The following is a 25,841-nucleotide window of genomic DNA, read 5'->3' on the forward strand; positions in this document are numbered from 1 at the left end:
AGAATGTTGGAATGTTATATAAAATCAACAAAAGACAATTTTTTTATTTGATAAAACTTTGTTCAAATCACAATGGATGTATTAGAATTTAGAATTGCATTGGGGGCATACTTATTTCACTGTACAGCCTTACCTATGGAGTGTGGATCAATGACGTGGGGTATCAGTCCACTCAGTGACACCCAGAGAACATTAGCATCGTACACTGTCGTGAATGCAAGGTCCGGTCACTTCTGACACCAATGTAACAGCAGGGAGCAGGTCTCGAACCCTCGACCTTCTAGCCCGAAGTCCAGCGCGCTATCGGCTGTGCTGCAAAAGCATGCTCAAGCAGCAGTCGATATAAACCCAGGGTCGTTACAGTACCTATTTAAAAGTGATGCAGAAGTTTACAATTCGTGGAATAATGCCATATTTAGACTAGATAATGTCAAACAAGGGTGGAATTTGAAGCAATGAAATGGGGTATCAATCTACTTGGTGACACCCACAGAACACAACTGTGAAGAGTTTACACAAATATTAGAGTTACAGCTCTTTTCGGGGGACTGAGTGAAGTTGAATTTCAATAGGCGAACAAGTGGTTACCTAGATAATACTTACTCACAATGATTCCTAAATCATTGTTAAGAATAATGAAAATGACTGCAGTTCAATAAAAATATACGTCAAATAACACTATTTGATATGTTACATAAACTTTTAATTTTACTTGACGTATATTTTTTGACAAGCAAAGACCAAACGGCGTTTCATAGGAAAGTCGGAGCTCTATGCCGAGTTCAAAGCAACTTCGAGCTTTGGAACTCTGTTTCCGACTTGAGTTGTTCAGGACAACTGGAAACTCGGACCAAAACGAGCTCGGAATTTCCAAGCAGTGAATCGGTTTTTCCTATCATAAGATCATTGACGTCAATTTTTGACCTAGTTTATTTCCCCGAGTTCCCAGTTGTCTTGAACCCATCAATTGGAATTCCGAGTTGGATGACCGTTTTCCCAGTCGGAGCTCGTTTTTTTGTTTGTTTCTAGTTGTTTGAACGCTTTGAAGTCAGCGATTTCTCAATTCCAGTTGTTTTGAACGCGGCAATTATACCCGAAGATGGTGGTACGAAGAACGTCAACAGTGACGTAAATGGTCCTAAAACGAGGTGTAGAAAAATCGCCTATTTGGATTGATGTCTGTGCATAACTTTATGAGTTTATTTTTAGAGGTCTTTAAATTATTATGTGTCTAATAAAAAATATTGGTGATAGCGATTCCTAACTGGATCCATATTTGTTCGAAACAATGGTGATAATTTCCAAGTTTATGTGTCAATCAAATCCAGGCTTATGTTTAGACAGCATTATTTCAGGTCCAAGTGTTTTGGCGTCGTTCAATCATGGCGGAATGGAAGGTCTATTGAACTGAGGTGGATCCTCATTAAAGAAAAACATGTATCTGCCATGTTTTGGCGGGTGCAACTGATTTTGGATTAATATGTAGCGAATCGCTTGATCCTGTAATTCAGGACTGTCATAACGACGTTGTACTTGTCTCAACACTGCATGGTAAATTGGAAGACGGGAAGTTCACTCCGAGCTAGCTGAATAACTTCGGTAACGAATCTAGCTAGCTTGCTAGATTTTTCCGAGGGATGCTTGGACAATTTTAAATCGTTCATAACAGCAGATATGCGAACACAGTTTAACAAGATATTATACGAATATATACTGAGTTACACCCTTTAAAAATCCTTTAACCTGTAACTTTTCGTTTTTCTGCACTGATTGAAGTGGATTTAATAAGTTGACATCAGTAAGGGATCTGACTGACCAGGTAAAAACTGTAATGGAAAGAGCAGGTGTTCCTAATATTTTGTACACCGTGTATATTTGCTGTAATGTTTAAAGTTGGTAAGTTATATATGGCACCCTTTGGCTTCGGACCGCAACTTGGATCTAGACTAGGTAGATAGCTACAGTCGTATCGGGATGTGTGAGTCTCCATATTGCAATTACAGCTTCGCTAGTGTAAAGTTTAGCAAGGAATGTTTCAACTAATATATTCTTGGCGATATTTCTTTCGTTCTTGATTTGGAAGAAAAGTGTATTTTATAAATGTCAGTCCAGTTGCATGTGGTTAAAAAAAACAGTAATTCAGAAATATTTTAAATTCAAGTGAGGAATGCCTCATGCATGTGTGTCGGTCTTTGTTTTGGTTGCACTGTGACACGCTGTCACTTCTACGTGTGACGGTGTCTCATAGAAACGAATAATTTCGGCAAAGATGTTGAGAAATGCGAGATGTCTGGCAGCCAAAATGACGAGGGAACTCCTGTCAGTGCAAAAGGTGGATTTAATATATTTATATATTATTATTGTTTCATTTTTTAGAGCCACCTGCAACTGGACACCCACATGTATGGTAACATTTTCTTCAGACTCGAGATACGACAAAAGCGTTGCCATGTACGTTTCAAGTTAATGTCACATGCACAAGTACAATGAAATGCCTATCTTGCAAACTCAAAACCCAACAATTCAATAATCAATAACAATGCATTACTAGAAAAAAAGTGTTTCTCCTTATTGCAGCCAAACAGCAGCCTATGTACAACCTTATATTTCTCACGGGCTTCTCCTTCTTCATTAACAAACAATGGCAGAGGTCAACAATTGACAGAGGTCACTTTTAAAATTATATTTTTATCAAAAACTACAGATTTTAGCAACCAAAGTAAAGCTTGCAGTTACACAGGACAAACCATAGGTACAAGGAAAGCATGAAATAATGGACATCGACTGGTAGACTTGATGGAGTCAGTGGTACACTCCACTGACACTCATCGCAACTAAACTCTGTTGGAAGGAGTTGAGTTAACTAAGCTAAGAGATCCTGAACCCAATGTTCTGTCGATCCTATTTGTGGTCCGAAGCTAGGCACCCGTAAGCTAGACCCATAGGCAAAGTTAAACCATAAATCTATGCACAAGGACGACATTTAACAATTTCCATTGAACATTTCACAAAACACATTTACTTGAATAACAGTGCAGATGCAAAGTTTGGACGGCACATACCGTCAAACTTTGCATCTGTTTTTCAAGTTAATGTGTGTTTGTAAAATGTTCTGTGGAAATTGTTAAAAGTAGTCAATGTGCATAGAGTTGTATGGTTTCTGTTAACTTTGCAATCCTTGGATTTTGTTTGGCATACATTTTAAAGGGGGAAATCAGAAGCTCACCATCATTCTGTTACTGTGTAATTGCCCCATGGCTACTGAAAGAGCTAGCCAACTAGCTATGTCATTGATGTCTAGATGGTAGCATTATAGCTAACCCTAATTTTTGGCTTATTTAAGCCTCTTACTGAAAGCATGGTCAGCAGGTTCCAACTCAGGGAATAAGCGTACTCATAAAATACCTTTTAGGTTATTTGGCTTGTTTCAATCTAGCTTCGGACAGCAACTAGGATCTTGACGGGACATTATGTGCCCAATATCATGTCAAGATGCTAGTTGCAGTCCGAAGCTAGTATCAATGCGACCTGTACGCTCTCGTTGGCTGGCCCTCGCTTCATACTCGTCGCCAAACCCACTGGCTCCATGTCATCTACAAGACCCTGCTAGGTAAAGTCCCCCCCTTATCTCAGCTCGCTGGTCACCATAGCATCTCCCACCTGTAGCACATGCTCCAGCAGGTATATCTCTAGTCACCCACAAAACCAATTATTTTTTGGTCGCCTCTCCTTCCAGTTCTCTACTGCCAATGACTGGAACGAACTACAAAAATCTCTGAAACTGGAAACACTTATCCTCCCTCACTAGCTTTAAGCACCAACTGTCAGAGCAGCTCACAGATTACTGCACCTGTACATAGCCCACCTATAATTTAGCCCAAACAACTACCTCTTTCCCTACTGTATTTTTATTTATTTATTTTGCTCCTTTGCACCCCATGATTTTTTATTTCTACTTTCCACATTCTTCCATTGCAAATCTACCATTCCAGTGTTTTACTTGCTATATTGTATTTACTTTGCCACCATGGCCTTTTTTTTTGCCTTTGCCTCCCTTATCTCACCTCATTTGCTCACATCGTATATAGACTTGTTTATACTGTATTATTGACTGTATGTTTGTTTTACTCCATGTGTAACTCTGTGTCGTTGTATGTGTCGAACTGCTTTGCTTTATATTGGCCAGGTCGCAATTGTAAATGAGAACTTGTTCTCAACTTGCCTACCTGGTTAAATAAAGGTGGGGGAAAAATCCTGATTTGGAAGCTGCTGGCCGTGCTTGTTTATAGTAACATCCAGAATTGAAGAAACTCATATTTCAAATTAAGGATTTGTATTGTATGGATAATCTGGAACACATTTTTATTGTAACCCTGGACAAGCACACCTGATTCAACTTGTCAACTAATCGTCAAGCCCTGAATGAGCTGGGTTTTTCCAGGGCTACAACAAAAATGTGTACCCTTTGGGATACTTGAGGACGAGGGTTGGGAAACACCGATCTAGAAGATGACATATGTGCCATGTCCTCTCTTCTGCTCACTCTAAATGTAGTTGATGATTCAGCAGGTGAAACCGCATCTGACCGGCACCATGCCTGTGGTGTGGCCCACCCTCCTTGACCTGGGCAGGGATGAGTGTAAGAGAATTCTCCGTAAACTTGGTAAGACCCTTTAAACTTCTCCGGCCTCTCTGGCTTGCCTCATGCATTAAGTGACATGTCACTTTCAAAGGACCCAAAATGTTACTGATGTTTCAGAGTGAAAGCAAAGTTGTTTTTAATGATAGCCTGTATTGCTTCAACAGAGCTGGAAGCGTACGCCGGCGTAATCAGTGCTTTGCGAGCTCAAGGCGACCTCACCAAGGACAAGAAGGACCTCCTCGGAGAACTCACTAAAGTCCTCAGGTAAACCCGCAGTCACTGTTTTCTTTCCATTGCTAGAGGAACCTAGGAAATATGGGTCCCTTTGTAAAAAACAAACTTTGCATGTGACTTAATTGCTCATTCTTACTTAGCTAATCGTATGGTTGTCTCCCACAGCATTTCAACAGAGCGTCATCGTGCCGAGGTCCGTAGGGCCGTCAACGATGAGCGCCTTACCACCATTGCCTATCAGTAAGTCATGTTAACCCACCCCCAAGATGATCAATACTAAAACGACATACACATTATGACTTACTACCAAATACTAGTACACTCATCAGTCCATCAATTTACCATGACAATTCTCTTTTGTCACAGCATGTCGGGTCCCAACAGCTCCTCAGAGTGGTCCATCGAGGGACGTCGGCTGGTCCCCTTGATGCCCAGACTGGTCCCCCAGACGGCGTTCACCGTGACTGCCAACTCAGTGGCCAACGCCACAGCCAATCAGAATGCTTCTCTCTTGTTGCCTGTGGAAACAGGAAATAAAGAAGGTAAGATCACCGACAGCTCAAGGTGGAAATTGCCCTTATCCACAGGTTTAGGATCAGATTACTTTACTCCTAATCATAACTGGAGGGTATTGGAGATTTTTTTAAATATACCTGCAGGATCAACGGAAGGGGGAGGAAGACGATCAATGACTTATCTCTCCTTATAGTGTATTTTTTGTTTTGTTTGCAGTGGTTGTTTGCTACTCCTACACAACCACCACGTCCACCCCCACCAGTGCCACGGCGCCCAGCGGCAGTGCAACAGCCACAGTGAAATCGCCCCGTCCGGCCAGCCCTGCCTCCAACGTGGTGGTGCTGCCCAGCGGGAGCACTGTCTATGTGAAAAGTGAGTGTCAAAACAGAGGTTCCATGTTTGTTTATTCCTTTACTTTGGAAAGAAAAATAGCTGTTTAAGAGCATTGCATTGTTTAAGGGTTCTCTGGTGTAACACTCCTTAAACAGAGCCTGCAAATCAGAATAATGCAGAAACTCTTAATGTATCAATACATTTTTTTGTCTCAAATTCCATTTGTCTCTGTCTGTATGTTTAGTTTTTCTCTCCCTCTGTCAAACTTTCACTCCCAGGCGTTAGCTGCTCTGACGAGGACGAGAAGCCACGCAAGCGGAGGCGGACCAACTCCTCGAGCTCCTCCCCTGTGGTGCTGAAGGAGCTGGCCAAGGTTGCCCCTCCCTTGTCCAAGACCATCACCGTGCCAGTAAGCGGCAGCCCCAAGATGAGCAACATCATGCAGAGCATCGCCAACTCGCTGCCACCGCACATGTCCCCCGTCAAGATCACCTTCACCAAGCCCACCACCCAGACTACCAACACCACCACGCAGAAGGTGAGCAGGAGAGAACTGTCCGTAATTCGTAAGAAAGCCTCTTGTTCTATAATCAGAGTCAATATAGTGAGTTGTGAGACAAATACTATAGGAATGTTTGAATATGTTTTGTATGATCGTAATTATCGCATAATGTCTGTGAACTTGATGTGCAAGTGATTTTGTACATACACTGAACAAAAATATAAAGCAACAATTTTAAGATTCTACTACGTTACTGTTCATATAAGGTCAATTGAAATTCATTCATTAGGCCCTATGTATTTTAATTGACTGACCTGGGGCCCCACAAAAGGGCTTTATTATAGATAGAAATACTCCTCATCACCCCCCCCAGGACAATCCCATTTTTTATTTCAGCCTACACTTTACATGATGCGTTGCTATTTTTGTTCAGTATATGAACTTGATTGTATGTGGCTGTATAACTTACTGTATAATATATGATTTGTCAGGTAATCATTGTGACGACCTCTCCAAGCTCCAACTTCGTTCCCAACATCCTGTCCAAGTCTCATTCGCACAACTACGCGGCGGCCATGTCAAAGCTGGTTTCCACCTCCATGCTGACCTCGGCCAGCCAGAAACAGACGGTGTTCATCCCGGCCAGCTCAAGTCCCTCCTTGGCTCCCAACACGATCGCTGTGACCACCGTGGTCTCCTCCAGCCCGTCTGTGCTCATGTCGACCATAGCGCAGAGTAGGTTTGAGTGTCCCGCAATTTCAAATTTTACTAGTCACATACACATTTAGCAGATGTTATTGCGGGTGCAGAGAAATGCTTGTGCTCCAACAGTGCAGTAGTATCTGAGTGCCTTAGTATCTAAAAACGATTCACAACAATACATCTAAAAGTAAAAGAATGGAATATATACAGTTGAAGTCGAAAGTTTACATACACTTAGGTTGGAGTCATTAAAACTCGTTTTTCAACCACTCTACAAATGTCTTGTGAACAAACTATAGTTTTGGCATGTCAGTTAGGACATCTACTTTGTGCATGACACAAGTAATTTTTCCAACAATTGTTTACAGACAGATTATTTCACTTATAATTCACTGTATCACAATTCCAGTGTGTCAGAAGTTTACATAAACTGAGTTCTCTGTGCCTTTAAACAGCTTGGGAAATTCCAGAAAATGATGTCATGGCTTTAGAAGCTTCTGATAGGCTAATTGACATCATTTTAGTCAATTGGAGGTGTACCTGTGGATGTATTTCAAGGCCTACCTTCAAACTCAGTGTTTCTTTGCTTGACATCATGGGAAAATCAAACTAAATCAGCCAAGACCTCAGAAAGAAAATTGTCGACCACCACAAGTCTGGTTCATCCTTGGGAGCAATTTCCAAACACCTGAAGGTACCACGTTCATCTGTACAAACAATAGTACGCAAGTATAAACACCATGGGACCACACAGCTGTCATACTGCTCAGGATGGAGACGTGTTCTGTCTCCAAGATATGAATGTACTTTGGTGCGGAACGTGCAAATCAATCCCAGAACAACATCAAAGGACCTTGTGAAGATGCTGGAGGAAACGGGTACAAAAGTATTTATATCCACAGTAAAACAAGTCCTATATCCACATAACCTGAAAGGCCGCTCAGCAAGGAAGAAGCCACTGTTCCAAACCCGCCATAAAAAGCCAGACTACGGTTTGTAACTGCACATGGGGATAAAGTCCGTACTTTTGGAGAAATGTCCTCTGGTCTGATGAAACAAAAATAGAACTGTTTGGCCATATTGACCATGCTTATGTTTGGAGGAAAGAGGGGGAGGCTTGCAAGCCGAAGAACCTTATCCAAACTGAAGCACGGGGGTGGCAGCATCATGTTGTCGGGGTGCTTTGCTGCAGGAGGGACTTATGCACTTCACAAAATAGATGGCATCATGCGGTGGGAAAATTACGTGGATATATTTGAAGCAACATCTCAAGACATCAGTCAGGAAGTTAAAGCTTGGTCACAAATGGACAATGACCCCAAGCATACTTCCAAAGTTGTTGCAAAATGGTGTAAGGACAACAAAGTCAAGGTATTGGAGTGGCCATCACAAAGCCCTGACCTCAATCCTATAGAAAATTTGTGGACAGAACTGAAAAAGCGTGTGCGATCAAGGAGGTCTTACAAACCTGACTCAGTTACACCAGCTCAGTCAGGAGGAATGGGACAAAATTCAACTTATTGTGAGAAGCTTGTGGAATGCTTCCCAAAACGCTTGACCCAAGTTAAACAATTTAAAGGAAATGCTACCAAATACTAATTGAATGTATGTAAACTTCTGACCAACTGGGAATGTGATGAAAGTAATAAAAGCTGAAAGAAATCACTCTCTACTATTATTCTGACATTTCACATTCTTAAAATAAAGTGGTGATCATAACTGACCTAAGACAGGGATTTTTGTTTGAAACTGAGTTTAAATGTATTTGGCTAAGGTGTATGTAAACTTCCGACTTCACATATATATATATTAGATCGAGCAAAATACATTAGAATGGAATACATTACATATGAGATGAGTAAACCAGTATGTAAACATTATTAACGTGGCCAGTAATTCAATGTATATTTTAATTGAATCTTTATTCAACAAGGCAAGTCAGTTAAGAACAAATTATTATTTACAAACCCTAACCCGAATGATGCTGGGCCAATTGTGCGCCGCTCTATGAGACTCCCAATCACGGCTGGTTGTGATACAGCCTGGAATCGAATCAGGGTCTGTAGTGACTCCTCTAGCAATAAGATGCAGTGCCTTAGACCGCTGCACCACTTGGCAGCAGCCTCTAAGGTGCAGAGTTGCTTAACTGGGTGGAAGCTGGCGAGTGATGGCTATTTAACCATATGATAGCCTTAAGATAAGCTGTTTTTCTGTCTCTTGGTCGCAGCTTTGACGTACCTGTACTGACCTCGCCTTCTGAATGATAGCGGGATGAACAGGCCGTGGCTCGGGTGGTTGATGTCTTTGATATCGGATACTGTAGGTGTCTTGGTGGGCAGGTGGTTTGTCCCCGGTGATGCGTTAGGCAGACCAAACCACCCTCTGGAGAGCTCTGCAGTTGCATGCGGTGCAGTTGCCGTACCAGGCTACGCTCTCAGTTGTGCATCTGTAAAAGTTTGAGGGTTTTATGGGCCAAGCCAAATTTCTTCAGCCTCCTGAGGTTGAAGAGGCGCTGTTGATTTCAATACATAAATGGGACTTCTCATATATATATGTATTGATTTAAAAAGAGCAGTCCTATAAACACACTAACACATTTTGTTTTTGTAAATGGCAAGTTAAATGGTCAAAGACTGTCCAAATATGGCTGGACCATTTCAGATCGTCGGTGATGTGTATGCCGAGGAACTTAAGGTTTCCACCTTCTCCACTGTGGTCCTTTCGACGTGGATAGGGGCGTGCTCCTTCTGCTCTTTCCTGAAGTCCACGATCAGCTCTTTTGTTGACGTTGAGTGAGAGGTTATATTCCTGGCACCACTCTCCCAGGGCCCTCACCTCCTCCCTGTAGGCTGTCTCGTCATTATTGGTAATCAGCCCTACTACTGTTATGTCGTCTGCAAACTTGCTTGATGTTTGAGTTGGAGGCGTGCGTGGCCATGCAGTCATAGGTGAACAGGAAGTACAGGAGGGGGCTGAGCACCCACCCTCGTGGGGCCCCAGTATTGAGGATCAGCGAAGTGGAGGTGTTGTTTCCTACCTTCACCACCTGGTGGTGGCATGTCAGGAAGTCCAGGATCCAGTTATCCAGGGCCCCTGGCTGATGAGCTTGGAGGGTACTATGATGTTGAATGCTGAGCTGTAGTCAATGAACAGCATTCTTACATAGGTATTCCTCTTGTCCAGATGGGATAGGGCAGTGCGATGGTAATTGCATCGTCTGTGGATTTATTGGGGCGGGAAGCAAATTGAAGTGGTTCTAGTGTCAGGTAAGGTAGAGGTGATATGATCCTTAACTAGCCTCACAAAGCACTTTGATGACAGTGAGTGCTAAATGTGTTCCTTCCAGCAGTGTACAACAGATGTCAGTTGAATTGAAGAGTTTTACTCAGGATATATTAACACCCTTTGCCAAATTAGGGAAAGCATTTGTTGTAGCTACCAAGACCGTTTTATATACAGTACCATTCAAGGGTTGGTCAAATAGCCCTTACACAGCCTCGAGGTGTGTTGGGTCATTGTCCTGAGGAAGTACAAATTGTAGTCCCACTAAGCCCAAACCAGATGGGATGGCATATCGCTGCAGAATGCTGTGGTAGCCATGCTGGATAGGTGTGCCTTGTATTTTAAATAAATCACTGACAGTGTCACCAGCAAAGCACCATCACACCTCCCCTCCATGCTTCATGGTGGGAACCACACATGCGGAGATCATCCGTTCACCTACTCTGTATCTCACAAAGACACGGTGTTTGGAACCAAAAATCTCACATTTGGCCTCATCAGAGCAAAGGACAGATGTCTACCTGTATAATGTCCATTGCTCATGTTTCGTTTCCTAGACCAAGCCACTCTCTTCTTCTTGTTGGTGTCCTTTAGTAGTGGTTTATTTGCAGCAATTTGACCATGAAGGCCTGACTCACGCAGTCTCCTCTGAACAGTTGATGTTGAGATGTTTTTTTACTTGATCTTTCAATAATTTATTTGGGCTGCAATTTCTGAGGCTGGTAAATCTAATTAACTTAGCCTCTGCATCAGACGTAACTCTGGGTCCTGCTTTCCTTTGGCGGTCCTCATGAGAGCCAGTTTCATCATAGCGCTTGATGGTTTTTGCGACTGCACTTGAAGAAACGTTCAAAGTTCTGAATTGACTGACCATGTCTTAAAGTAATGATGGATTGTCATTTCCTTTTGCATATTTGAGCTGTCCTTGCAATAATATGTTCTTGGTCTTTAACCTTGTGGTAATCTTCTGTATGCCACCCCAACCTTGTCACAAAACATCTGATATGCTCAAACACATTAAGAAGGAAAGAAATTCCACAAATTAACTTTTATCAAGGCACACCGGTTAATTGAAATGCTTTCAAGGTGACTACCTCATGAAGCTGATTGAGAGATTGCCAAGTGCGTGCAAAGCTGCTCTCAAGGCAAAGGGTGGCTACTTTGAAGAATCTCAAATATAAAATATATTTTGATTTTACACTTTTGGTTACTACATGATTCCATGTGTGTTATTTCATAGCTTGGATGTCTTTACTATTATTCTACAATGTAGAAAATTATTTTTTTTAATAATGGAAAAACCCTGGAATGAGTTGGTGTCCAAAATCATAGGCATTAATATATGGAATTGGGCCCCCCCTTTGCTGCCATAACAGCCTCCACTCTTCTGGGAAGGCTTTCCACTAGATGTTGGAACGTTGCTGCAGGGTCTTGCTTCCATTCAGCCACAAGCATTAATGAGGTTAGGCAATTAGGCTTGGCTCGTGGTCAGTGTTCCAATTCATCTGAAATGTTTTGATGGGGTTGAGGTCAGGGCTCTGTGCAGGCCAATCAAGTTCTTCCACACTGATCTCAACAAACCATTTCTGTATGGACCTCGCTTTGTGCTCGGGGGCATTGTCATGCTGAAACAAGAGAGGACCTTCCCGAAACTTGCCACAAAGTTGAAGCACAGAATTGTCTAGAATGTCATTGTATGCTGTAGCGTTAAGATTTCCTTCCACAGGAACTAAGGGGCCTAGCCTGAACCATGAAAAACAGCCCCAGACCATTATTCCTCTTCCACCAAACTTTACAGTTGGCACTAAGCATTGGGGTAGGTGGTGTTCTCCTGGCATCATCCAAGCCCAGATTTGTCTGTCTGACTGTCAGACGGTGAAGCGTAATTCATCACTTCAGAGATCACGTATCCACTGCTCCAGAGTCCAATGGCAGTGAGCTTTACGACACTCCATCCAATGCTTTGCATTGCGCATGGTTATCTTATGCTTGTGTGCGGCTGCTCGGCCACTGAAACCCATTTCCTCAAGCTCCTGATGAACAGTTCTTGTGCTGACTTTGCTTCCAGAGGCAGTTTGGAACTCAGTAGTGAGTGTTGCAACCAAGGACAGACGATTTTGACGTGCTTCAGCACTCAGCGGTCCAGTTCTGTGAGCTTTTGTGTCCTACCACTTTGCAGCTGAGCCATTGTTACTCCTAGACATTTCCACATACTACACAATAACTACACTTACAGTTGACCGGGGCAGTTCTAGCACTGCAGAAATGTAATACACTGAATTGTTGAAAAGGTGGCATCCTATGACTTTGCCACTTTGACAGTTGCTGAGCTCTTCAGTAAAGTTATTCTACTGCCAATGTTTGTCTTTGGAGATTGCATGATTGTGCTCGATTTTATACACCTGTCAGCAATGGTGTGTGGCTGAAAAAGCTGATTCCACAAATTTGAGGAGATGTCCACATACTTTTGTATCCATCTATCTATTAAATACCCATTTTAAACTGGAATTGTGCATCTCTGATTGGGACACTATTTCCTTTCTTCTCCCTGTACCAGGTGGCTCATCGGCAGGCGTGAAGGTGGCCTCTGCCAGGCTCCCCTCTCCTAAGACCATGGTGAGCTCTCCCACCCAGATTCTGTCCCAGTTCCCCAAGCAGCACCCGCAGTCCCCCAAGCAGCTGCAGCAGGGCTCCCCCATGGGGTCTGGCGCCATGGGCCAGGTCTCCAACACTCCCCCCAGCTCCAAGCCCATCATCCAGATCAAGCAGGAGTCAGGCGAGTACAGGGCGTAAACCCCAAACCCACTGGCATTAGTACTCTACACTGAGTTTCCCTTCGTCTTTCTAATGAGTGTGCAATGTTTCATTTTCTGGACCTTCTCGCCTGAACTAAGTGTACAGAAAATCTGGAGTGAGGACAAATATGTGACCTATGTAATTACTTACTTGTCTAATTGTTCCTAAAGGTGTAAAAATCATCACCCAGCAAATGCAGCCCAGTAAGATCCTGCCTAAGCCCTCCTCTGCAGGCATGCCCAGCAGCAGCTCCTCCCCCATCATGGTCGTCAGTAGCAACGGGGCCATCATGACCACCAAGCTGGTGTCCCAGCCCACAGGTGTAATTTGTCATAGAAAACTCACTAAACAGACAGAAATCTCGTCCAAGCATGTATAAAATACTCAATTAAGTTAATTGGTTAGGTGTTGTTCTGTGTGCTTTTATATACTATCTATAGATATTGATGTGGTGAAATAAGACTGTGCCAAGCAAGGCCCTACTTAAATTGAGGAAAAACGTTGTTTTTGTTCAGGCACCCAGGCCTCTTACTCGAGGCCCGCCATGAGCTCCACAATTGGAGCCAGGATGGCAACGTCGGCCAGTGGTGCCACCTATGTCAAGACCACCAGTGGCAGTATCATCACGGTGGTCCCGAAGACTCTAGCCACACTGGGCGGCAAGATCATCAGCAGCAGCATTGTGTCTGGTGAGACTGGTATTATAATTTTTATACAGTTTAGGGGTGTGAAAGTTTAAACATTTAAACATAATTGTCATCTTTAATTTGAAGACAAAATCCCAACTGAAAAACATATCAAATTCTATTCACAGTGCAGTTATCACAAAACTATCATAAAACAGGTCCCGATTAACATCATAGGGAAAAAAAAGTTAAATAAACAAATGCTTAAAACTAGTTAGGGATAGGCCGGGACGCAAATGTCTCAACTGGCCAATTGCCAGGGAAAATGCAGAGTGCCAGATTCAAATAAAGTACTATGAAATTCAAACTTTCATTAAATCACACATGTAAGATACTCAATTAAAGCTACACTCGTTGTGAATCCAGCCAACATGTCAGATTTTTAAAATGCTTTTCGGCGAAAGCATAAGAAGCTATTATCTGATAGACTGCACCATCTGCACCAGCAGTAAACAAAGGAGTTAGCATATTTCAACCCTGCAGGCGCTACACAAAACGCTGAAATAAAATATAAAACATGCATTACCTTTGACGAGTTTCTTTTGTTGGCACTCCAATATGTCCCATAAACATCACAATTGGTCCAAAATATCCATTTATAAAGTGCGTTTGATCCAGAAAAAAAACGGCTTACAAAACAATGCAACGTCACTACAAAATATTTCAAAAGTTGCCTATAAACTTTGCCAAAATATTTCAAACTACTTTTGTAATACAACTTTAGGTATTTTTAAACGCTAATAATCGATCAAATTGTAGACTGGGAAATCTGTGTTCAATACAGGAATGAAAACAAACCAGCGCCACTTCTCACGTCTTGCACAACTCACAAAAGTGTACCCAGTTCCTAGTTGGCCTACTTTATTGCACAAAGGAATAACCTCAACCAAATTCCAAAGACTGGGGACATCCAGTGGAAGTGGTAGGTACTGAAAACTGGGTTCCTAAGAAATATCTCTTGGCAATAAGTCAAGGAACAGAGAGAGAAGCAAATAAAAAATGAACAGTTAGTCCTCAGGGTTTTGCCTGCTACATAAGTTCTGTTATACTCACGTACATGATGCAAACAGTTTTAGAAACGTCATTCTATCCAAATCTTATATTCTTGGCATGAGTAACAGGAAGTTGAAATTGGGCACGCTATTTATCCAAAAGTGACAATTCTGCCCCCTAGCCCCAAGAGGTTACATTAACCCAACAAAGCTGTAACTTTAGGAGGAGAATATATATTTTTTCTACTTTATTAACCGGAGCTTTAATGCACGAGGGAGAGAAGCAGCAGAGTTACTCACATCATGTGGTGAGTAACAAGGGGTGCCGGGAGGGGCAACTAAGCCGACTCGTGCTGGCAGACTAACTTATTGCTAGTTAGTTATCATCTCATCTGATTACATAGTGTCTGTCTTGACTGCATCAAACCGAGAGAAGTTAGCTAGCTTGCACTAGCTAGGCGTATTTAGACAGTACCAGTGAAAAGTTTGGACACACTGACTCATTCCAGGGTTTTTATGGAATCATGTAGTAACCAAAAAATTGTTCAATCAAAATATATTTTATATTTGAGATTATTCAAAGTAGCCACCCTTTGCCTTGATGACAGCTTTGCACACTCTTGGCATTGTCTCAACCAGCTTCATGAGGGAGTCACCTGTAATGCATTTCAATTAACCTGTCTATGACTCAACCCCGTTTCGCTAGCGGAACCCCTCGCCAACAGCCAATGAAATTGCAGGGCGCCAAATATAAATCAACAGAAATCTCATAAATCTAATTTCTCAAACATACAAGTATTAGGCACCATTTTAAAGATACAATTCTTGTTAATTAGTCTGATTTCAAAAATGCTTTACAGCGAAAGCTCCACAAACGATTATGTTAGGTCACCACCAACTCACAGAAAAACCCAGCCATTTTTTCCAGCCAAAGAGAGGAGTCACAAAAAGCACAAATAGAGAGAAAATGAATCACTAACCTTTGATGATCTTCATCAGATGACACGCATAGGACTTCATGTTACACAATACATGTATGTTTTGTTTGGTAAAGTTCATATTTATATCCCAAAATCTTAATTTACATTGGCGTGATACGTTTAGTAGTTCCAAAACATGCAGTGATATTGCAGAGAGCCACATGAATTCACAGAAATACTCATAATAAATGTTGATGAAAATACAACTATTATACATGGAATTTTATATACACATCTCCTTAATGCAACCGCTGTGTCAGATTTCAAAAACACTTTACAGAAAAGGCATAATCTGAGAACGGGGCTCAGAGCCCAAACCAGCCAGAGAAATATCCGCCATGTTGGGTAGTCAACATTAGTGATAAATGGCATTCTAAATATTCACTTACCTTTGATCTTCATCAGAATTCACTCCCAGGAATCGCAGTTCTACAATAAATGCTTGTTTTGTTCGCTAATGTCCATTTATGTCCAAATAGCTTATTTTGTTAGGGCGTTTGGTAAACAAATCCAAAAGCGCGTTCTGGTCCAGCCGGACAAAAAGTTCAAAACGTTATATTACAGGTCGAACAAACTTGTCAAAGTATAGAATCAATCTTAAGGATGTTTTTATCATAAATGTTCAATAATGTTCCAACTGGAGAATTCCATTGTCTGTAGAAAAGCAATGGAACGAGAGATACCTCATGTGAAAGCACATGACTGAGAATGAGGCTGCAGGCAGACCCCTTAGTCAAACAGCTCTCATCTGGCCCCCCTTCACAGGAGCAGCCTGAAACAACGTTCTAAAGACGTTTGACATCTAGTGGAAGCCTTAGGAAGTGCAACATAACCAATATCCCACTGTGAATTCGATAGGGGTGAGTTCAAAAACTACAAACCTCAGATTTCCCACTTCCTGTTTGGATTTTTTCACAGGTATTTGCCTGCCATGAGTTCTGTTATAGTCAGACATCATTCAAACAGTTTTAGAAAATGCATTGTTTTCTATCCAATAATAATATGCATATATTAGCATCTGGGACTGAGTAGGAGGCAGTTCACTCTGGACACGTTATTCATCCAAAATTGAAAATGCTGCCCCTTATCCCAAAGAAGTTAACCTCTAGCGACGAGCAATCCCGTATCCGGGAGCGTAATCATAGCCTCAAGCGCATTACCATAACGCAACATTTCCTATTCATGAAAATCGCAAATTAAATTAAATAAATATATTGAAACACAAGCTTAGCCTTTTGTTAACAACACTGTCATCTCAGATTTTCAAAATATGCGTTACAGCCAACGCTAGACAAGCATTTGTGTAAGTTTAGCATATGCTAGGCTGTGCTGGCAGCAGGCAACATTTTCACAAATATAAGAAAAGCAACCAAATTAAATAATTTACCTTTGAAGAACTTCAGATGCTTTCACTCAGGAGACTCCAAGTTAGATAGCAAATGTTCCTTCTTTCCAAAAATAATATTTTTGGAGGCAAAAAACGTCACGTTTGACACCTTGGGGAAAATGTGGAAAACGTAAGCTGACTCCTTCACAGCCATATAAGGAGTCATTGGCATGAGGCTGTTTAAACAAATGCGGCACTTCCTGATTGGATCTTTATCTGGCCTGTAACATCAGTTCTGTGGCACTCACAGACAATATCTTTGCAGTTCTGGAAACGTCAGTGTTTTCTTTCCAAATCTGTCAATTATATGCATAGTCAAGCATCTTTTTAGTGACAAAATATCTTGTTTAAAACGGGAACGTTTTTCATCCAAAAATTAAAATAGCGCCCCCTATATCCAAGAAGTTAACCGGTGTGCCTGTTAAAAGTTAATTTGTGGAATTTCTTTCCTTATCTTAGAACTACCCATCCCGGATCCGGTATATTTGTCATTAGCAACCGCTGAATAGCATAGCGCAACAGTCAAAAAATATTACTAGAAAATATTCATATTCATGAAATCACAAGTGAAATATAGCGAAACACAGCTTAGCCTTTTGTTAATCACCCTGTCGTCTCAGATTTTGAAATGATGCTTTACAGCGAAAGCAATACAAGCGTTTGTAAGTTTATCGATAGCCTAGCATAGCATTATGTACACTTAGCATCAGGAAGCTTGGTCACAAATCAGAAAAGCAATCAAATTAACCGTTTACCTTTGATCTTCGGATGTTTTCACTCACGAGACTCCCAGTTACACTCCCAGTTACTCCCAGGAACAAATGTTCCTTTTGTTCCATAAAGATAATTTTTATACCCAAACGCGACAAACTGCGGTATTTATGTTCAGAAATCCACAGGAAAGAGCAGTCACGACAACGCAGACGTATATTCCAAATAATATCCATAATGTCCACAGAAACATGTCAAACGTTTTTTATAATCATTCCTCAGGTAGTTTATAAAATATATATTTGATAATATATCAACAGAGTGTGTAGGTTTTTCAATAACAGCGGGAAGGACAATAGCGGCTTCACTCTGTAGCGCAAAAACTCACTCTGATAGCCCCCACCTATCCACTTACGCAATGTGATCTTTCACGCTCATTTTTTCAAAATAAAAGCCTGAAACTATGTCTAAAGACTGACACCTTAGGGAAGCCAGAGAAAAGGGAATCTGGTTGATATCCCTTTAAATGGAGGATAGGCATGTAAAGGAACAGAAGGGTTTCAAAATAAAAGGGCACTTCCAATCCATCGATTTTCCTCATGGTTTCGCCTGCAATATCAGTTCTGTTATACTCACAGACAATATATTGACAGTTTTGGAAACTTTAGAGTACTTTCTATCCTAATCTGTCAATTATATGCATATTCTAGCATCTGGTCCTGAGAAATAGGCCGTTTACTTTGGGAACGTTGTTTTTTCAAACATAAAAATAGTGCCCCCTAGCTTCAAGAGGTTAAAGGAACATAATGTTTAAAAAAATATTGGAATTTACCTTAATAGTGTTACTAGAGTTGCAAAAGAGAAGTAATATAACCAGTAACGTTTACATGATTTTGGAAGCTTTCAAGGATTTGGGGTAATTGTCATAACATGTAAAATATTTTTTTTAATATGAAAAATAGAATCACAAAGCTGTGAAACATTATCTTATGTATAACCCATTAACATTGCTGTTTAATACAAATATTTCTGTGTGTGTTATTTTAGTACATAATATCTTTGTTGTAAATACTTTGGACCCTAACTAGTGAAGAAACTCATGGACACAGATATAGAAAAATATATTGATACATATTTTAAAAAGTTAAGTAATTAACCAACGTTTACATAGGTTACCAATATTATCTGTTAATCACCAAAAAAATAATTTAAATTCTGATAATATTAATAAATTACCGGGTGTTTTGCAACCCTAAGTGTTACCAATTCTGACAGACAATTCTGCAACTGAATGTTCAAATTATAGTGACCTTAAACGCTTGTGTTTTGGCAAACCTTTTAGATCTTCTTTGCCCCTCCATTGCAGGTACAACAACTAAGATCACCACCATTCCCATGACGTCCAAGCCCAATGTTATCGTGGTGCAGAAGACTACTGGCAAAGGAACGACCATCCAGGGTCTGCCTGGCAAGAATGTGGTCACCACATTATTGAACGCAGGGGTCAGTTCAACATATTCTTTATTATTAATTAAGCTATTTTGTGATGTTACATTTTTATCTAGATTGTAATGATTTATTTCAGAATCTTTCAAATGTATTGACCCGACAACTTATTTTAGGTTAACAGGTAGTTCTAGTTTAGCCTTACAGTCTGATCAGTCTATTGCTTTAAGCTTCATATTATACGTGAAGGTTTTTCATTTTAGTCATTTAGCAGACACTATTATTAATAGCGACTTAGATTAAGACAACCACATCACAGTCATAGTAAATCAGTGCTATTATCTTCTTGACGCTACCCATCCCGGTACCGGGATAATTGTCATCAGTAACCGCTGAATAGCATAGCGCCACAGTCAAATAATATTACTAAAAAATATTAATATTCATGAAATCACAAGTGCAATATTGCAAAACACAGTTTAGCCTTTTGTTAATCCACCTGTCGTCTCAGATTTTGAAATTATGCTTTACAGCGAAAGCAATCTGAGCGTTTACATTTATCGATAGCATAACATAACATTATGTACACTAATCATTAACCTGTTAGAGACACCAGTTCCCATTTGGACACGCGCCCCCACCCCCCCAGCTGGAATGTGGCGCAGGGAACGCAAGAAATATTCCTAAAAATATTTAACCTCCACACATTAACAAGTGAAATAGCTCAAATGAAAGATAAACAAGTTGTTTATCTAGCCAGCAAGTCAGATTTCTAAAATGTTTTACAGCGAAAACATAGCACATATTTATGTCAAACCACCACCGCAGACATAGCTCATTAGCATAGCCAAGTTGGAAAAAATATGCAATCAACAAACGCAGGATTAAAAGAAAAATCATTTCACTAACCTTTTGAAATCTTCATCAGATGACAGTAATATAACATGTTACACAGTACATTCATTTTTTTTCAATAATATGCTATATATATCCATAAATCTCTGTTTACAATGATGCATCGTTCAAAAAATGCTACCCAAATGTCCTGAGAAATGACGATAGCCCCGGCAGATAACGTCAGCAAACAAGGAATACACATCATAAACTTTGACTAAATATGCATGTTTTACATATGTATAGCAAGATACACTTCTTCTAAATGCAATTGCATTGTTACATTTAATTTTAACGTTACATTTTGCATTCACTAGACTATAATATGGAGTCGGCGCTCCCACAGTAGCATGATGACTCCTTTATCTTGGAGTCGACAGAAACCCAAAATTAATACATTAAATATTCCCTTACCTTTGTTGTTCTTCCATCAAACGACCTGGAAGGGATTATACTTACCAAACCAGCGTTTAGTTTTCAAGTCTACGTCTTTCGGTTCTCAAAATACCCACATTTCGGTCTAAATTTACGCAAAATTGATGTAGTTGCGCACCAAAACGTTGAAATTATATATTATATGTCTAGTTAACTTGTCAAACTAACTTCATAATCAAGCTTTAACATGTTATAAAGGTGTACAGAAATTTTGAGAACAAACAGAAACACAGGCACCGTTCAATCGATCTTGGAAGAAAGAGAGTACTTTACCACTGCGCACAGAAAAGTGACAGCTGTTTTTGATTGACTGGGAGCATACCGCGTGCTCAAACTCTCGCGAGCGGGCGATTCTCACAATGACAAGCCCCATTGAAAGCTGAGATCACGCTGAACACGTGGAGACTGTTCTGGGAGCGGTAACTGTTTGTGGAGGGTGTCTGTGATGACGTCAAAGGTGGCCTAAGTTTTCTGATGAGAAGAGATAGTTTGGGAGAATGCATATTTTGAGAGTTCTGCTTTACACAGAGACACAATTTAAACGGTTTTAAAAGCTTTAGTGTTTTCTATTCAATAATATTTTTTATTTGCATATATTAGCAACTTTTGACAAAAAATAATTATGTTTACCATGGGCACGCAATTACTCCAGCGGGGGCAGTAGACAGCCCTATCCCTATCCCTAGGTCACGAAAATCAGAAAAGCAATAATAAAAAAATAGTTTACCTTTGATGATCTTCGGATGTTTTCACTCACGAGACTCCCAGTTACACAACAAATGTTCGTTTTGTTCCATAAAGATTATTTTTATACCCAAAATACCTACGTTTGTTTGTCGTGTTATGTTCAGAAATCCACAGGAAAGAGCGGTCACAACGCAGACGTATATTCCAAATAATGTCCATAAGGTCCACAGAAACATGTCAGACGTTTTTTATAATCAATCCTCAATTTGTTTAAAAAATATATATTCGATAATATATCAACCGAGTGTGTAGCTTTTTCAATAACAGCGGGAGAAGCAATGACCACTTTACTCATTTGCGCAAAACTCACTCCGAGAGCCCTCACCTATCCACTTACGCAATGTGATCCTTCATGCTCATTTTTCCCCCCAAAAACCTGAAACTATGTCAAGAATGTTGACACCTTAGGGAAGCCAGAGAAAAAGGAATCTGGTTGATATCCCTTTAAATGGAAGATAGGCATGCATAGGAACAGAGAGGTTTCAAAATAAGAGGCACTTCCTGATTGGATTTTCCTCAGGCTTTCGCCTGCAATATCAGTTCTGTTATACAAAATTTTACAGTTTTGGAAACGTTAGTGTTTTCTATCCTAATCTGACAAAATTATGCATATTCTAATTTCTGGGGCTGAGAAATAGGCAGTTTCAAATGGGTACGTTTTTTAGCCAAAAACGAGAATACTGCCCCCTTCACGCAAAAGGTTAAGAAAAGACCAGTGAAAGTGTTGGTGCAAGAAAGGCAAATGACTATGGTAGCGTCAAATGTCACCCTATTCCTGATATAGTGCACTACTTTTGACCAAGGCCCATAGGGCTCTGGTCAAAAGTAGTCCACTAGATAGGGAAAAGGGTGCCATTTGGTACGTATGCTAATTTTGGCTGTCAAAGTTAATGCTAGCTTTAATGCGTTACAATTTTAATGTATTTCATTTTGTTGACGCCATTAACACATTTTTCTTAGTTTGACCCCCTGAAAAATCCTTATTTCAAATTCAAGCCCGGCAGCCGATGCACTAGTTTGACAACTAGTTTATAAAGCTAGCTACTTGTTTGAATGATGGATAATGCTAGTAAATGGCAAATTCTATTTTAAAACCCTCCCAGATGGCTCTCTGGATAAAAACCAAATTCATTTGTATCTACTGCAAGGCTGCATTTGTTTACCACCGAAGTACATTGAGTCTTTGTTATAATTTACAACCGAAACAGACGCCAGAAATACAAGTAACGTGAGCAATGTAGGACATCTTCGGCAGGCTAAGCTAGAAGGGTATGCACGCAGGAGTCCTGTGGACAAGTCGACGAGCAGCACATAAGCAATAGCCAAGTGGATAGCTACAGCTTGCAGGCCAGTCGACATTGTGGAGGTAGAAGGCATGAGGGATATCATTCGGATCTCATCGAATGACTCAACATATGAGTTACCCTCGAGCCACAAGAATTCACAAGCTGTATGAAAGCGAGAGGGCTATGAAAGGAGTTGAAACATGCAGCGGCTGCTCTTCTCACTTGAGACCAATAGACTTTTTATTTATTTTTATTCTACTTTTATTTAACAAGTCAGTCAAGAATAAATTATTATTTTCAACGGCAGCCTAGGAACAATGCCTTGTTGTTACCTTGTCAGCTCAGGGATTCGATCTTGCAACCTTTCGGTTACAAGTCCAACGCTCTAATCACTAGGCTACCTGCCACCTACTTTGGTGAGTAACCACAACTACCTTGGGGTTACTGCGCATCACAGCAGTGAAAACTGGATGCTGCATTCACACCCTCTGGCCATAATGAAGACAGAAGAGGCACAATGCTGAAACGTACGCCAAGTATTTCATGGATGTGGGAATCAGTGGGAACATTGAAAACAAAGTTACCACACTTTGCACAGACAGTGCATGGAACATGATTGCAGCTGCGAGACATCTTCCTTTTGAACACCTGCCCTGCACCATGCACAGTCTCCAAAGGGCCATCAGTGTCCCTACAGAACAGCAGGTGTGACAATGCCCTAGCCAAATGCTGAATTATTTTTGGGCATTTCAAACACAACCCACCAAACGTTGCAGAACTAGGACAACAGCAAGTTGCAAATGGGCAAAAGGAGTTGTCACTTGCACAAGATGTCACAACAAGATGGAATTCCACTTTGCAAATGGTAAAGCGTGTCCATAGAAACCAACAACCACTGAGAGATGCACTGGCCGAAAAGAAAACGGACGTCACCATGCCAACCACAGCTGAACTGGACAAACTGCAGAAGCTGGAGACGCTACTGGAGCCCTGCCGGTTATCTTTATCTCACTGTTAGTGTTATAATAATATTTTGTGTGTAAATTGTGTGTGCGAGAAAGAGAGTGGTGTGCCTGTATTAGTCTCACAATTGACTGAAGTGATTTTGAATGATCTTCCATTTCAGGCATTTGACTGAACTACATTTCATGCTCAGTGGTGTTGCCTGCTTTGTGCCTGCTTTGTGCCACCTCCTTCGGGTGATGGAGAGCTCTGATGATGACTCTGCCTAAGTGGTAAGATTCATGCTGACATTCACAACAGACCTGGAGAAATGCAAGGAAAACACCAACCTCACATGGATGAAGATCACCACAGCACTCGACCCAAGGTTTAAGGACCTGAAGTGCCTTTCCAGCCTGACAGGGGTGAGGTGTGGGCTTTGGTCAACAACTTGCTGGAGGAAGAGAGGCCTGCACAGCAACCTGATAAAGCAACAGAGTCAGAGCCTCCAAAGAATAAAGCTGCCCTTTTCTTGAGTTATTCTGAACCTGATGAAGAGGAGTCAATTGAGAAATATATGGGGTGTTTCAAAGCAGAGCCCAGCATCAACATGGAGGAATGTCCACTACAGTGGTGGTCATATTATGCAGGTGCACACACCAGGCTGGCCTGCATTGCACCCAGGTACCTGGCAATGCCTGCCACATCAGTGCCTTGTTGTTTTCACTCTCTGGACATATATTACAAAAGAAGGGAGCAGCTTTATCATCATGTCAACAGGCTTGTTTGACTTTGTAACTGGCTCAGTCAAAATAAATAGGAGGACGTCTGAAATGTATAGTCACAGGTTTATGTTCTGTGGAATTCGTGACGTTCTTGGACAGGTTTTTGCTCTTTGTGTCCATAGAGACAGGTTTTTTTCTTAGAGCCAACCCACAATGATTGTGTTCGTCCCTTACATGCCTATAACTATTTTTTTATGGAAAAATCTTTATTTGGCACCAAATATGAGCAGAAATTAATCGCGATTTATTATTTGAATCATTTGACAGCCCTAATCCTAATTCTTCTGTGCCTTAGGGTGAGAAGCCCCTGCAGGGTATTCCAGGGTCCAAGCCAGCCATCATCACAGCTTCCAGACCCATCACCAAGATGATTGTGACACAGCCCAAAGGCATGGGTTCCGGGGTGCAGCCCACCACCACCACCTCCAAGATCATCCCCACCAAGATAGTGTACGGCCAGCAGGGCAAGACCCAGGTCCGTACCAGACCAGCGACGTCTCAGCCGGTGTAGGGGGAAGTTGCCCCTTGACGCTGGGTCTTGGGTCTGTTTTTGTCTTTCCCCCGACTAATGGTTAGGACTGGGGGAGTGGAAACTGATCTTCTATCTGTTTGTACCCAGGGGAAACTTCACCCCGTAGAGTTTCAGCCACCCAACAAGTAGTGTCAACAAGTGTGGAGTTAGCACTCAAAGCTCCTTTGTCTTGGATATATTTAAATCTCTGTCTTGAATTACCAATACATTAAGTCAGTGGAGCTATAATTCAACAAATCATTGCTGTAGCTTTAAGATACTAAGTCTCAACTACTTTATATAGGCACATTAATTAACTGTATGATGTATAAAAAAAAGGAACACCAGCCAGGACACTTGACGATGTTCTCATCTCTGCTTTAAATTATGGAAAAAGTACAATAAAAAAAAAAACAATTTCCCTGGTGCCATTCTCTGAGACTATTCTACGTGTGTAATATTGAATGATATTTATTAACCTTTTATGCCTCTCCAGGTGCTGATCAAGCCCAAGCCCATCTTCCAAACAGCGGTTGTGAGCGAGCAGACCAGGCAGCTGGTGAGCGAGAGGGCTGGACACCAGCGACTTGTTTGTTCTCCAGCTTGGAATTATGGAATGAGTCAATAAAAAGGACTGCAGGCGTCCAGGAGTGGCCGCATGGAACCGGAGCTTGCAGTCCTCGAGCCCCAGAGCAGGGTTGCGAGCAGTTCAGGGGTCCGATGTGGGTCCTGCTTACGCACAGGAGAGGGCACTCAAGGAGGAGTCGGGTGCCATCGCTGAGGGCAGGTCCCCGCCTGCCGAGGACTCAAACGGAAGCGGTCACGGTACGTTGCGTCACTCTACATCACAGAGCAAGAAATCCGTAATATAGTCTGCAGGCTAATTACGGGAACATCAGTCATGGTCAAGTTAAAACTGCTGTGTATAGCTATTGCGTTGTGGTCTCACACAGCCGTTACTACTTCAGCCCTAGTATGAATGTGTATCTATTCTCACTAGTATTTAGCTAACTTCAACATTTCCCTTCACTT

General features: G+C 41.3%; 1 protein-coding gene across 1 annotated transcript in view; it reads left to right on the top strand.

The window, feature by feature from the left end:
- Positions 1–1,369: 1,369 nt before the first annotated feature.
- Positions 1,370–25,841, top strand: part of LOC123999765 (BRCA2-interacting transcriptional repressor EMSY-like) — a 34,789-nt gene continuing 10,317 nt past the window's right edge. Inside the window, 15 exon segments of the mRNA XM_046305792.1 lie at positions 1,370–1,551; positions 4,555–4,663; positions 4,807–4,906; positions 5,042–5,116; positions 5,243–5,418; positions 5,609–5,764; positions 6,004–6,263; positions 6,719–6,962; positions 12,769–12,987; positions 13,178–13,327; positions 13,523–13,696; positions 19,130–19,266; positions 24,594–24,773; positions 25,306–25,398; positions 25,487–25,634. Of these exon segments, the coding sequence (XP_046161748.1) occupies positions 4,594–4,663; positions 4,807–4,906; positions 5,042–5,116; positions 5,243–5,418; positions 5,609–5,764; positions 6,004–6,263; positions 6,719–6,962; positions 12,769–12,987; positions 13,178–13,327; positions 13,523–13,696; positions 19,130–19,266; positions 24,594–24,773; positions 25,306–25,398; positions 25,487–25,634 (2,182 nt within the window). The 5' untranslated portion in view covers positions 1,370–1,551; positions 4,555–4,593.

The sequence above is a fragment of the Oncorhynchus gorbuscha genome, linkage group LG16 (genome assembly GCF_021184085.1).
Source record: "Oncorhynchus gorbuscha isolate QuinsamMale2020 ecotype Even-year linkage group LG16, OgorEven_v1.0, whole genome shotgun sequence".
In the NCBI taxonomy this organism is placed as follows: domain Eukaryota; kingdom Metazoa; phylum Chordata; class Actinopteri; order Salmoniformes; family Salmonidae; genus Oncorhynchus; species Oncorhynchus gorbuscha.